The sequence below is a fragment of the Vigna radiata genome, unplaced genomic scaffold (genome assembly GCF_000741045.1).
Source record: "Vigna radiata var. radiata cultivar VC1973A unplaced genomic scaffold, Vradiata_ver6 scaffold_421, whole genome shotgun sequence".
Taxonomy (NCBI): Eukaryota; Viridiplantae; Streptophyta; class Magnoliopsida; order Fabales; family Fabaceae; genus Vigna; species Vigna radiata.
The window spans coordinates 114,084-128,795 of record NW_014542170.1 but is presented as its reverse complement, the minus strand read 5'-3'; the positions used below and the strand labels follow the sequence as shown (position 1 = coordinate 128,795).

At 31.7% G+C, this 14,712-nt stretch overlaps 2 protein-coding genes across 5 annotated transcripts; both read right to left on the bottom strand.

Moving 5' to 3' along the window:
* Positions 1-1,059: 1,059 nt before the first annotated feature.
* LOC106779099 (U-box domain-containing protein 35) lies at positions 1,060-5,324 on the bottom strand. Of its 4 annotated transcripts, XM_014667145.2 has the most exons (10): positions 4,512-5,324; positions 4,312-4,421; positions 4,094-4,215; positions 3,766-3,971; positions 3,623-3,671; positions 3,239-3,527; positions 2,996-3,097; positions 1,642-2,907; positions 1,443-1,507; positions 1,060-1,181 (listed from the first exon to the last, which is right to left on the bottom strand). In XM_014667145.2, exons 1-8 carry the CDS (start codon positions 4,702-4,704, stop codon positions 1,669-1,671), a joined length of 2,310 nt encoding a protein of 769 aa, XP_014522631.1. In that variant the 5' UTR covers positions 4,705-5,324; the 3' UTR covers positions 1,060-1,181; positions 1,443-1,507; positions 1,642-1,668. The 4 variants fall into 4 exon arrangements, with proteins under 4 accessions (XP_014522631.1, XP_022632153.1, XP_022632154.1 ...); XM_022776432.1 differs by having other exon boundaries at positions 4,312-5,324; XM_022776433.1 differs by having other exon boundaries at positions 1,072-1,199; positions 4,312-5,324.
* Positions 5,325-5,983: 659 nt separating this feature from the next.
* On the bottom strand, positions 5,984-13,870 carry LOC106779110 (beta-amyrin synthase). Its single transcript, XM_014667164.2, has 16 exons — positions 13,544-13,870; positions 13,259-13,444; positions 9,404-9,493; positions 9,051-9,248; positions 8,861-8,945; positions 8,614-8,780; positions 8,333-8,524; positions 8,118-8,231; positions 7,912-8,031; positions 7,671-7,793; positions 7,491-7,589; positions 7,315-7,371; positions 6,864-7,232; positions 6,694-6,774; positions 6,496-6,579; positions 5,984-6,369 (listed from the first exon to the last, which is right to left on the bottom strand). Exons 1-16 carry the CDS (start codon positions 13,742-13,744, stop codon positions 6,253-6,255), a joined length of 2,283 nt encoding a protein of 760 aa, XP_014522650.1. The 5' UTR covers positions 13,745-13,870; the 3' UTR covers positions 5,984-6,252.
* Positions 13,871-14,712: the final 842 nt, after the last annotated feature.

Below are 14,712 nucleotides of genomic sequence, written 5' to 3'. Positions count from 1 at the left end.
ATTTCCCTTTTTAGGAGAACTAGATTATTACAAATAGAAGGTTTGAGAATGTATTTCTTATGATTTGAGAATAATAATAAGTCTCATTTTCAACTGTTAGCATAGATGCTAATGAATGGATAGACCAAGGGTCTATGTGTGTGATATTAGGGATGACATTGATGATCGAGGATTGAGTAATCTAAAATGATTGAATCGTTTATATTTAGAGGACTAGGAATCTTATTGCTAATATTTTTAGGTATGGGTGGTTGATATGATTATTATTTATATATCTTATTTTATGATTGTTTTAATGATAACTTACTCCATACTTATTTGTGTTTGTGTGTTTGGAAATAAAATTATCGACAATGATTGTATAATATATTATACGTAAATAGATAATGTTGCAGATATTCTAAAAACATGATAAATTTGAGAAATGACGGAAAAAGTTTGGAATTTCTTTAAAATTCTTATTTTAAATTTTTGAAATAATGTAATTAGAGTTATTTTATTTTCTTAATTATTTTAATTATTTTTTAACTCATCAGTGAATGAAAAATGTCTCGAGAAAAAAAAATGTCGTAGAACAAGAAAAAGTAAAATAAATAAACTTTAATATACAATTTAGTTAGGTTGTAAAAGAAGTAATGAATTAAATTGATGAAATAATAGACTGAAAATTTTATATTTATAATTTGTTATAAATGTTTATGTCTATAATTTAATATAAATAGATGCTCTGAGATTTTATCGAATTAAATAAAAAAAATGTACTCTAAAAATTATTCAACGGATAATGTTTTCTGCTAGATAACTTTATTTTGATAAAATCAGTTATAATAAAAAACATCTAAATAAATGCTACTAAGAATTCATATAAGAAATATTTTTAAAATCATTTTAAATATTAAAAACAATACTTTAGAAATTGAAATAAAATATAAATTGTATTGATGAATAACACATCTGACATATATAAATCCAATAACATTTGTATTTCACTATTTACACACATATATATAAAATTCAGTTATAATATATCCAGCAAAGAGTTTATACAAAACAAAGTTTTATATAATAAAATATATATCCAAATATACATCTGCAACAAACACTTCCTAGCTTTGTCCAAAATTGTCTCTTGAACTTGAAATGTCTTCTGCTCATTTATCAAATATAATCACAGCAGAAAACTACACAAGAAAGACAAACTATCAAATATCAATATACAAACATATAAAACTTAGTCATGATTCAAACAAAATCGAACCATGCTAATAAAAACCTATCTCATTAATTTCAAAACTCTATCTCTAAAAACCTAATATAATATCTCTAAATCAACCAAAACAAATAAGTTGAAATATGACATTTTTAAAACAATAAAATAAAAAGTATGGCTATAAAAATTAAAGAATTAATAATAATGAGATTTTAAAGCAATAACAACTTACTCTAAATTGAATTCTAACAATTTAGAAACCATTTATACACTTGGCTATCGTCTAGGTGGTACCATCTGAAAAAAAAAAAAAAAAAAAGAAGATAATTTCTAAACAGAAATGAAAGAATTAGACAAAGAAATGACAAAAATACTTGAAGAAAAATAAAAGGAAAAAAAGAGAGACAAAAGGAATAAATTGAGTTGCGTACCTTGGTTTTTTAATGATAAGTTAACACTTAAATTACATAGACATAGTCTGCTGGTGGGGTTGACGAGGGGGAAGGGGTGGATGGGCTTCCGGAGTGTTGAGAAGTGGGTTCGCTGAGGACTTCCTGTTCCTGGGGAGGTTGTTCATGGTGGTGGCGGGCAAACTCTCTGAGAATTTGGAGCTGAGGGAGGAGGACGGTGCCAAGGTCAGGGCGGTCCTTCCGGCAGAGCTGCGCGCACTGGAGTGCCAAGTTGGCAAGGGAGAGGGCCTCTGTGAGGGGCCAGTCCGGGACGGATGGGTCCAGAATCTGGGCAAAGGTCTCGTTCTGGATGGATTGTTGGACCTGGAGGGCCAGGCCCATGGCGGGCCTTCCCGTCAATAGCTGAAGAATAATGATTCCCAGAGAATACACATCAGACTTAACTCCCAGCATTCCGGTCTGCTGGTACTCGGGATCGATGTAGCAGAAGGTTCCTGCTGCGGCAGTCATGCGGCACTGCGTCTCGTTCTCCGCCACTGCAGCTGGCAGAAGCCTGGCCAGTCCCACATCACTTATCTTGCTCACATAGTTGTGATCCAGCAATATATTTGCGGGCTTTAGATCTCGGTGAACCAACGGTTCTGGTTTTGTCTGATGCAAGAACAGCAGCCCCGTCGCTATCTCCGCCGCTATTCCAAACCTCAGCTCCCAACTCATCATCTCCTCCTTCTTTCCTCCGAACAGACAGTCTTCCAAGCTTCCATTCTCCATGTATTCGTATATCAGCACTCCCTCTTCCGGACACGCTCCTACCAGAAGCACCATGTTGGGATGTCTTATGGCCCCTAGTATGTTCAGTTCTTGATTAAATTGTGTTTCCCCCTGTGCTGATCCTGCTCTCAGAATCTTCACTGCCACTGCTGTGTGATCGAGGTAACACTTGTACACTGGACCATATCCCCCTTCCCCTATTTTCTGTGCTTCAGAAAACTCGTTTGTTGCCTTTTCAATCTCCTCCAATGTGTATCTCCTGTATCTTTTATCTGTCTCTTGTAGATTTCTCAACGCTTTCCTCATTTCCTCTGCTTCTTTCAGACATTTCCCTTCCACGTTTGCTCTTCTCTTTGTTTCCAGCCTTGCAAGTCTCGTTGCCATTTCTGCTGTTTCCCTAGCTGCTTTACTTTTTTCTTTCTCTTTCTCTGCAATTGCCTCTGCTGCTTCCTGGTTTACCCGTGCATCCTCGATTTTCTTTTCTTCCTCAACTCTCCAGTTGTGCAGTTCCAGTAACTGTACCATACACCGTTATTCTCTCTATTTCCTTTTCATTTTCCCACCCTCCCTTAATCTAAATAACATCATTACCGTAAGCACTTACCTTCTGCTGCGCTGTTAGGGCCTCTTTGCATGCATTACTGTACATTTCCATAGTTTGCTTTAACTCCAGCCTCAACCTCCTCACATCTGCTTCCACTTCGTCCTGAACAAGTATTAACCATCACCTCTAATACATACTTTGTTCACATTGTGTGTTAGTTGCAGGATTCTCGATATCCAACAAATAAAACATCGTAACCTATTCCATTCTATACATAGTTGATCAAAACAGGAAAGTGCTCACATGGTTTTGCAAACTGGAAAGTGATGAGCGGCTACTTTCGTCTGAAACTAAATGGTCCGGTGAACAGGGCTCGGTGAACTTCGGTTTCATGTATGTTGACCCCCAGCTACGGTCTGAACTGGTTGAAGTTCGGCTATTTCTGGCACATTCAACATGGTCATAGAAAACAGAGGATGAACGCACGCTGCTGGGCCTGTCAGAGCTTACAAATGATATGTCAGAGTCATGTTCGGCGAAATCCATGGATAACCTTCCAATCGTCCCTGATCTTCTGCCTGATTGTATCTTGCTTCAATCATAGATTGGACAAGAAATGATTTATGTTAATATCACTGTCATAAATAATCTCATTGTCGTATGAAATGGCTTCAAGAGGAAACCTACTTCATGGATTCACTTTGCAAGCCTATGGCTTTGGATGATTTCCTGTTGCCTGAAGTTAAAACATGTATCAAAATATGTGATTTCATCAGAAAGATTTAACCTAAACGTGATAACCAAAACAAGATTAGTTTGAAGAAACAAACTTTTGAAGCTCAACCGCCTACAGGGTGTATCGTTTTCACTTCCATTCTCATCATTTAGAGACTCTATTTGCCTCTGCAGTGGGGAGGCATGTGGGGCCCTTCGAGCAGCACTCCTAACTGAAGATATTCTCCCCTTAGAAATGACATACACACTACAGAAATCCGGGGCTCCTTTTAATATGCTGCTTGGTGTACTTGTCTTGAATCTGCATTTAGTTGAACAAAGATGAGTATGCATTAATCACAACATACATGCGTACATATTAGATTGCTCCTGTACTGTCCACTATTGTTGAAAATCAGAATAGGTAATTCTGTCGGACCTTACCTAATAAAGCCATGCCTAGAGGCTGCACCAACCACCAAGTTCTCAATTGCAGCATAATAGACATATTCAGTTATTCCTTTCACCACATCTATGTCTTGGAGAACGACATCAAGACAGTGTATCTGATAAATTAAATATTTAGCATCTGTAAGCAATTTGAAAAGAATAAACAAACAGGTTTTTTATGGACATCTATACATTCATACATTCATACATACATCTTTGCGTGAACAATAACAATGAAAGGTTTCAAATAGATCCTTTGTAATGTTGACAAGTTTGTCTTTCTTGGGAGATGTAACTGGCCAGTTGGTGCTGCGTATGCCTCCTAAACATTTGAAAAGTGAGAAGTTGAAGTTGAATGAATGATTATTACTGTTAAATATATTCATGATGTTTAAGTTGGTTGATGAATTACTGGTAAAAGGTGAGGAGGTTGTGTGCAAGACGTGGATGAGAACAAGAGTTTGGCCTCTGGAAAGAAGCGTGTCAGCAGCCCATTTGAGAGCCTGTCTGCTCCCTTTTTTATCTTTTTCTACAGCAACTGCCACCAATCCATTTCCTTTTCCTCTACGATGAATTATTGATTCCTTTGCACCTGGAAGCCACATTTATCTATCTATTTATTCTTCTTTTCTTTTCCCTCAACTCTGCAACTTTTTTCCCAATTACTCTTTCATCTGCATAGTTATTCAACGTTTCTTGCTCTTCAACATTCCATGGTTAATAATAAAAGTCTGCATATCCCAAACTGGAAAACCATTTCTGGAAAACCATTTCTAGAAAACCATCTCCCCATTTTATGGATAGTCTACCACAAATTTCTTCTTCTCCTCCTCCTATTATGGGCCAAAAAAAAAACTTATTTTTCTTCTTCAAAAATAGGCATGCTGGGTCCCAAATATTATTGTTTGTCTGTGTTTGAAACAAAGGCCCAAAAGCAAAACTAGTGTCATGCCTAGCTAACATCAACTAGGCAAATCCTGCAACCGAGTCAAACGTCCAAACGGATAAACGAACCAAACTTAGCAAACATTGGCTTCTTCGTCTACTAACTTCTTTAGACTCCGATTCAAAAATCAATTGCGTATGCATTCGTCGTCACTCATCAGCTACACTCTATTTAGTGTAAATATTGTTCATTTTATTAATAGGCGTTTCCAGTATTTTTAGTCAATATATATGGCAAAGCATGTTCTTGAAAAGAATATAACTTTTTATGTAGTTAATACTTTTAGTGGAACATGATTTTTATTATTTCTCAATAGCAACTGCATATATAAATTTTTAGTGGGGCATGCAAACTTGTCAATAGTTTAATTCAATATGGGATAGCAATTTTTGTAATTAAATAATTTTCTTGGCTGTAACGTGTGACTACTAAAAACTATCTCCTCTTAACAAAATATTTTTCATATATACAATTAGAAATTATGATGTAATTAACCAAGAAACTTAACATTTTGACAAACCGTACAAAATTTTGTTAGTCTCATAATGAAAAAATAAAATAAAATTGAAACTTACAAAGAATATTTTATGTCTATGATACGATTTTACATTGGAAGGTGACGAGAATGCCCATAATATCAATAAAGAAGCAAAATAAGCGAATAGACCTTTTTTAGAACTAAAAAGTTGAACATCCATAAATAAATGAAAAAAATGAATAATCTCAATAACAATAACATTATGTATTGAATTAATAGAACTTGTATTGGACGGTTCTTACTTTGAAAACTTGGGCATTAATAAAAAAATGAATAATCTCAATAACATTATGTATTGAATTAAATTCAAACATACATTTGTATTGGATAATCTGAAATGTATTATTTTATTAAAAGTATATTTTGAATTTATATAATGTTATTATTTGTAGAGATGGCGTAGTTAATGTAGGCTCTGCATTATTTACTGGGCATGAATGAAAAATGAATTACCTTAGTGACATTTTTATGTTCTTCATACCCTCTGATGGTAGATGCACATTATTGTAATAAATCTATGTTTTCATCGTAGGAGGAACATTGAAGAACAACTATACATATTCAAACCAACATGAAATAAAAAAATTGTGCCAAGGAGAAAATTGATTAAGCGTGATTGTGCAACTCTTTGATTTTATTTGCCACAGTCGATATGAATCTTTTGTATGCTTAATCGGAAGGCAACGAAACTCGTCTACGATATTCAGCTAAAGCCCACATTGGATAAATATCTCTGTACATTGGATAATGCAACATGCAATTTTTCATGAACACTCCAGTGATTTCCTGCCGGAAGTCAAAACAAACCATTAGAAATCCAAACACAATCAGGGAGCATCATTTTTCATATTGTTTATCAAGTACAATCATCAATATACGAGACTTTTTCAACATCAAAGGATTGATATGCACCTGTTGGGGCCAATCACCCTCTTCCAACTGAGAATTGATGAGCAACTTTGCAGCACGATGAAGAGGAGTAGAGTCTCTGTCTGCCTGTATATAGCAATTTGAAAACGAAGAGAGAAACATATTACAAGATTTGATGACAATTAGCAGAAAAAAAAAAAACATAAATGATTAAAAAAAACACAGTACTAGAGAGCAAACCTGTCCAGCATGAATGAGTCCCATGAGAGCCCATGCTGTATGAACAACATTTGATCGACTTCCTTCTAGCGGTACATAAATCTACATTATTTTCATTTAGTAATGTTATGATTGTGGAGTGATGATGAAGTTGAAGAAGAGTTATTGAGTAAAAGCATTGAAATAGAAACCTTTTTTGGGCTTGAAAGATAACTCTCCCCCCATCCACCGTCCTCCCTCTGTGTTGTGAGCAGAAATTTAACGGCTTTACGAATAGCAGCACAATTGGTGTAAGTCTTGCCAGCAGCTGCTAGACCTCCAAGTGCGAACCAAGAACCGTAAGTGAAGCAAACTCCCCAATTTCCGTACCACGAACCATCAGCTGTTTGTGTATTTTCCAGGAATCGAACTGCGTTGATTATGAAATTCTCTATCTCTTTCTTCCTATGCCCTGGATACAACTTCTTGAACAAAACTAAAGCTTGAATTGCAGATCCAGTGCACTCAACGTATTCGTGTTCAACCACAATGTCCGCAAAAAATTCCGTCGGATTTAGTAACTGGAAATTAACCAGACACTCAATCACTTTATTTAATCAAATAATGATTTACGTTTGCATCATTAATTCATCTAATGCTTACTTCTAACCAATCTTGAGCTCCCGCAGGCTCCCATGCAGCTAAACCACCCTTTTTACTCTGTAATATCAAAAGAAAAAAAAAAAAAAATTTGTTGATTCAAATATAAGTCTTTAAGAGAAGAGTATATTACATGGTAGGAAACACATTTCACGAATATAATTTCTTGGTTTACTTGCCTGAAGCGACAACAGGACATTGACTGAATCATATAACCTTTGGGGTTCCATCTTTTCTCCCACAATCTCTGGTGGCAACATGGATAGAAGTAGACAACACTAAAACACAGAGAGTTTATCCAGATTAACGTATATTTGTTTGTGATCATTGATGAATATTTAGATTAAGTTATTAGTTACCTTCAAGCCTTCCGCTGTGCAATCAGAAACTTGCCATCCATGGTCTTGATCAGAGAATGTCCAAGATCCTTTTGAAATATGACGATACATACCCTTGAAATCTCCAAAAGGGTTATCCCTTACCTACGAAACAAGAATATAATTTGGATTAAAGTAGATTCACTGTAGAATTTACCCTCCATAACTAAAGGAAGGTAAAATCGTGATTCTTCCATATACTTATAGTAAAAATTAAGCAAACCTGCGACTCCTTAATGAAATAATGCCCTTTTGCTAGTGCTGGACCAATTTCCTCAACTAGGTTAGTGGCAAGCAAAGCTTGAACTGCAAAACCAGCATCCCATTCTTGACTGCCAAAACTCTGCGTTGTATAGACAGGTGCATTAATCAATCAAAATTAATTAATGCACTGGTTTTGGTTAAGAAAGTGCATGCACAGGTGTGTACCTGCATGGTCATTCCATCTTCAGACATCCATAAGTAATCTGGCACCCTTGCAAGATGCTTCTTGAAAGCATCTCCATTTGGATCTTCCACCCAACAAGCAAGCATGCATAAAACCTGAAAAATATATAAATGTTGGTGACATATATATTTGAATGGCTTTTTCTTTTGAATTGTAAGGACAAAATTTGAAATGCACTCTTTTAATAGATACTAACCTTTTCCACGCAACCAATGGTAATGTATCGACTGGTCTCATCTTCGTAATGAATATGTTTCATTGTCACCTGAAGAGCTTTTTCTCTAACCAGCTTGTTGAAAGGCCAACGAGTTAGTAATGGCTCCGTAAATATGTATAAACTGTCCCATATTAGATCTTGTATCAAAGGATGAGGATAGTACAGATCTTCCTGCGATTATTCATAGAATAAAAAATTACAAATTCTTACTCATGACAAGACCCCATAAATGGTTAATAATCGAAGATAGTGTTTTTCACCTTTGCACATTGGTGACGCGCTTTCTTCCAGTTAACTTTTTCATAGGGTTCTGCAAATAGTTCTTCTCTCAATTGCAAAATGAGAGGCGTAATTGGACCAACAAACCTCTTTCCATATAAGTAAGACATAGGCATGTACACCAATCGACAGTAACACCACATCTTAGCTGCAATAATTAAGAATGAAAGTTAATGATTCAACAAAAATCTATACTGAAGAGTGACAAAATTATAAAATCAACTCTACCCGGGTGCATAGGAAGAAAGGAAGGAAGGATCCAAAACTCTGGAGGCATTGGGTTACTTCCACACCAATCAAATACACCAAGTATCTGCAAAAGTAATGAGACCCATTTGTTTCAGTAAATACATTAATTCTAGTTTTGTTAGTTTGTGTATTCATATTTATGTAAAAAAAGAGAAAAAAAAAAGAATACCGAAAGCCAAGTTTTTCCCCATGAAGGTATGTGTGTTACACTTCCATGATCCTGAATCCACTTTCTTGCCCTAGCACAAGCATTGTCATGACCTCCATTTGGTCCTTCTCCAAGAATCCGCATACATATATAATTCAGTGCAGTACAAAACATGGTGCTGTGACCCTCAATATGTAGTCCCCATCCTCCATCTTCATTCTTTTAAATGGAACCACCAAACAGATACTATAAGTTATCATTTTGCAGTGGGCAGATTATAAACATCATGGTACAAAATTTTTGACAGAAATATGTTAAAATTCTTTCTCTTTACTTCACACTTGATAAACGTATCTTGAAATTTACATGTATACCTGGTGATAGTATATGTAGCGGAGAATTTCTTTCTGATGCTCTTCTGGAAATACTGATTCCAGATGCCCTGTAATATACATGCAGAATACCTGCCATGTTTTCAACAAGTAAAAGTTAATATCGTTTAGTCCATAAGAATAATACACTTTGATTTTATATTGGATTCTTAAATGTAAGGTTCTTTTTCAATTTCATGTACCATAATAAAGTTTCCAAAGTTTAGGCTTAAAAGAATTGAATCATTTTATTAATGAATAAATTCTTATTTCATTCTTTGGTTCCAACAAAAAGAAAATAGAGAATAAGGATATTATATTATTACTTTTTTTTGTTGTTGCATAGAGTATTAAATTTAATTTACTGTAACAAAGAACTTTTTTTTGAAGAACGATAAAAACACAATTTTTTCACAAAAATTTATGTATACTATTTTTTGAAGACCGATCAAGAACTTCAATTAAGAAAAAATACATTTAATTTTGTTGAGATCATCATAAAGGAAACTCGTTTTTTTTTTTTACATAAAGCCACATATTTCTTATTTTTTATTAAAAAAAATTCACGTATTCTTTAATTTTTAAATAGACATTTTATTATGTTTTTAACAAATAATTATCACAATTTTTATTTCATATTTTAATGGAGTAACATTCCCTACCCTACATTAACTTGATACATAATAACACTTAAATAAAAAGATGCCAAAATTAAAGTGTAAAGTTTTAAAATATTAAAAATAATTATATCTTTTTTATGGAAAAGTTGAATGGTTTAATTACAGAATACCTGCCATGTTTTCAACAAGTAAAAATTTAATATTCTTTAATCCATAAGAATAATAGACTTGAATTTTATATTGGACTCTTGATCATAGGGCTCACTTCCAATTTCATGTACCTAAAGTTTCCAAACTTGGAGCATTCAGTGGTCCAGCATGACTTAAAAAAATTGAATCATTCTATTAATGAATAAATTCCTATTTTCATTCTTTGATAAGTTTGGTTCCAGAAAAAAAAATAAAAATAGAGAATAAGGATATTATATTATTGTTTTTTTATTTTTATTTTTTGCATTGCAGCGTATTGAATTTAATTACTATAACAAAGAACTTCTTTCAACAGATAAGGTTCACATTTTTTATTTCTCATTTTAATGGAGTAACATTTCCTTCCTTACTTTAACTTGAAATAAAATAACATTTAAATAAAAAAGCTGTGAGAATAAAAACTTAAAGTTTTAAAATATAAAAAAACAAATAAATTTTATAGAAAAGTTGAATGGTTTAATTATTATGTATTAGAAATATAATAAAATTATACCATCTCTAGATTATAATTTTTTTCTATATTTTAAAAAATATATATTTTTAATATAAAATAAATAAAACCTATAAAATATATGGTTTAATTTATGAACTTATTATTATATATTTTTTAATACAAGTATAAATATAAATAAATATGGAAGATGAATTATAATGTAAAAGTAGATTATGATGTGTGTCGAATGAGTTATTCCTAACCTACTAAGTTAGAAACTAATTTCTCTTTTGATTCAATAAATTTTCACACATTCAGAATAAATCTCAGTTCATTAATCATTTTGACAATATATAAATGTTAGTTAAGAAGACCTAAGAGGAATTGATAATAATTTTTATATAAATAAATTGTTTAATTTTTTTCATAAAATAATCTTTAATTTTTATATTAAAAAATTTAATATTTAATTCCTAATTAATTATTATTTATGTTATAACAAATATATTATTTTTTAATAGAATATATAAATCGATTATATGTTACTAAAATCATAAAATTATATTACTTATTAAAAACATGAGATCTGAATGCCTAATGAAAAACTGAGATATGTGATCAGAATACTAAAATAATTTTTGAGAAAAAGAAGATAAATCAATTATATGTTATTAAAATCATAAAAATATATTACTTATTAAAAAAATGTGAGATCTGAATAATGAAAAATTATGAGATGTGAAAGTCAGATTACTAAAAACAGACATCTTTATTTTAAAATAAAGTTTATACACAATGTTTAAGAGAAAAGCACAATTTATGCTTAGAATTTAAAATTTAAATAAAATATTAAAATAAATTTTAATATTATTTTTTCATTTAATTTAAAAAATAACAAAAATATATGAGAAAATTTAATCCTGTTTTTCTTTTTATATAAAAGTTAAAAGTTAACGTTTTATGTTTTATAAAATATTTTCCTTATGCCGATTAAATAAAAATATTATTAACTAAATTTATTTATCACTCCCAAAAGATCTTTCATTTTGTTTTGCTTTACCGTGTGTTAAATCATTTAAATATATGTAAAGATTTAAAAATTAAACAGGTATTTAATATTGTAAAATGCAATATGAAGTTTTCGAACTGATTGGAGGCTATTTGTATTGATGAATAAATAAACCAATATTTCAGAAAGAATAATGATTGGGAGAAAGTCCTTAAAACAGGTATAACAATTCATAACCACCTAAAATATGGTATTATTTATAATTAGATGGAAAAAATAATTAAGTTTTGGAATTAATTCAAATAGATAAAAGTTGCTTGTGAAATGATAAAATAATTTCCTTGCGAAATTGTATCTTATCTGAATTAAAACTTGCTTGTCAAACTTGCTTTGCTTGTAAAATAGAAAAAACTTGCTTGTGAAATCATAATTCTCAGTCATGATTTATTTAAATAATTTTCTAATGAAAGACACTTTAGTGACTGAATTTGTATATAATATATAAGACCATGTTCAACCTACGTTGACTTCATGACAGACATACGTACCGGGTTGATCTTAACAGAAAATTCAATTAATTCAACTTAATTGACCTCGTTTATTCATATTCAATTTATTGAAAATTTGGTAATCTCATTGCAACGGTGATTTTTCTTTTAATATTATATAAATATATAAAACTTGCTTTCTAAGTTATATATAAAATTGCATCGATCAATTTTGTTTATAATAGATTTATTTAATTCTGAAAACAATATTTTAGAGATTAATTATTTTATGATAATTAAAGGTGTTTTAACACTTGCACTGCAGTAATCTTGCTTATTATTTTATTATAGAGTAATTTAAAATTGAATTAAATTTGTTACATCATATTAAACATACGAAGGAAAATACAGAATCTAACACCCACAAAAAAAAAATATTTGTAGCCACATATTTCTATCAGACAAGAGCCTTATAAAAAAATCTTCATCACTATTAACGAATTTTATTTAAGTTTTTTTAAAGTTAAATAATCAAAATAAGATTATTAGTAAAATAATATTAACGTATTTTATATATTTTTATACCTTGATTTAGAATTAAAATTCTTTTTTATGAAAAATATATTTTGTGAGAATTTATTTAAACTGTTTCTCTAAAAGTCAAATTCATTTCAATTGATGTTTTATCATACAACTTTTTTAATCATATTTGAAAAATAACTTGTAAACAAACACTTATATATTGTTATTTGTTTTTGTTTTATATGATTTCATTTGTTAGGAAAAATAGTATCCATCTTAAAGTTAAATTAGAACAAAAAAAGTTTAATTATATAAAATTAATCATTTTAAATTGAAGTTTAATTATAATAGAATGTTTATGGTTATTTTTAATTTTAATTTAATTTTTTTTTTGAAAGGGATGATAATGATGAGAAAGCTCAGGGTCGGCAAGCTTGAAACTGATGAGAGAGGGTTGGATTTGAAATCAAATAAAAATGAAAGAATACAAGTATTTGTTGTTGATCGAAATTAGAAAGGAAAAGTGATAAACATAATATGATGAGAAATTTAAGAAGCAGAAGGTGTGGTACTTACGAGAGGAGGAAGGAAAAACAGAGGACCTGCAATTTGCGCAGGCCAATGGCCATCACTGGTCTGCAATGCAGATAGATGATATGCGCCTCTTTTAACCGCTGCCGTCACTTTCTCATAAGTTATTTCTTCTCCGTCTTTTATCTTCACACTAGGAATTGTTTGTTTGAAGTTATTCTCTCTCAGAACCTATGCAGATGATGATGATGATGATGGAAAGGAATGTGAGATTAGTCACAGAGAGAGAGAGAGAGTTTTGGTAGTAAAAAGAAAAGAGTAGGTAGGTACCTGAAAGCGCCAAAGGAGGTCAGCACAGGGCTTGACCTTGAAGCGATTTTGGTAGAAATTGTTTCTGGCTGCCTCCACCTCGGCGCGTTCCTCGCTGCTACCGGCGTCTGGATCATACTCCCATATTTGTCTCCCTACGAAATTGTTTGTGCTGAAAATGTAAGGATCCTTTCCACCATCTGCCACCTTCAGCCTCCACATCCTCTCACAAAAATTCAATTCAATTCAATTCAATTCTATTCAAATCAAATCTATCACAGTGATTCCATTACACTTCCTTCCCTTCGCTTCCTCAACCTCTGTCTTCCGTTTCATGCCACACCTATCCCTTCCCTCCTATTATTTATATACACAATTTTTAATTTTATTAATTATTTATTAACTTATCAAACAAATATTCACCAAAACCTTTTTCTTTTATTTCTGCCACAAATGCATAACATTATTTATTTTTTTCACTTACTAAATGTTATTACAGTTCCTTTTTTTGGCATATTTAATTACATCAGGAATATTTCTTTCTTTTGCATAATTATATCGCGTGAAGTCAATGTATTATATCATCCCGAACCTCTCTCTTTTTATTGAAATGATGTCCAGGTCATGTTTTCCTACCTAAAGGGTAATTAAGATGTACATGCCTAAATTTTGATATTGACTAAAGTTAATTTTATGAAATTAAATTATATTTAAAATCTATTTTTAACAAAATAACTATGCATTATTATTAATTTTAACTATAAATTTTCCGTTAGATGACGTGATAAAAGTACGATCGATTTGAATGAGAAATGGACTTTTGATACATATCATTTTCATTCCTTTATATTGCAAGTTGCTCTAGCATCGGAGTTCAGATCCCCATACACCAACAGTGTGGTGAGTGGTAGAGTTTTGGTGCATGCATAGTTGAAACAAACACAGATCCGTAGATTGTCACAGTGACGTAAGAGGATTTGAATTTAATTAAGAATATTAAAACTGGACATTGGAAATAATTAAAATGCAGGGATGTAATTTGATTATTATATTAGCAGCGAGGATAGCGTGGAAAGGTGGGAGGAGTTTTTATTTTGAGGAAAAAAAAAATGGAACACGAGGGTGGCGTGGTCAATGCAGGGAAGACGATTTTCAAATACACTCAAAGTTTCACTCTCACTGTCTTTTTT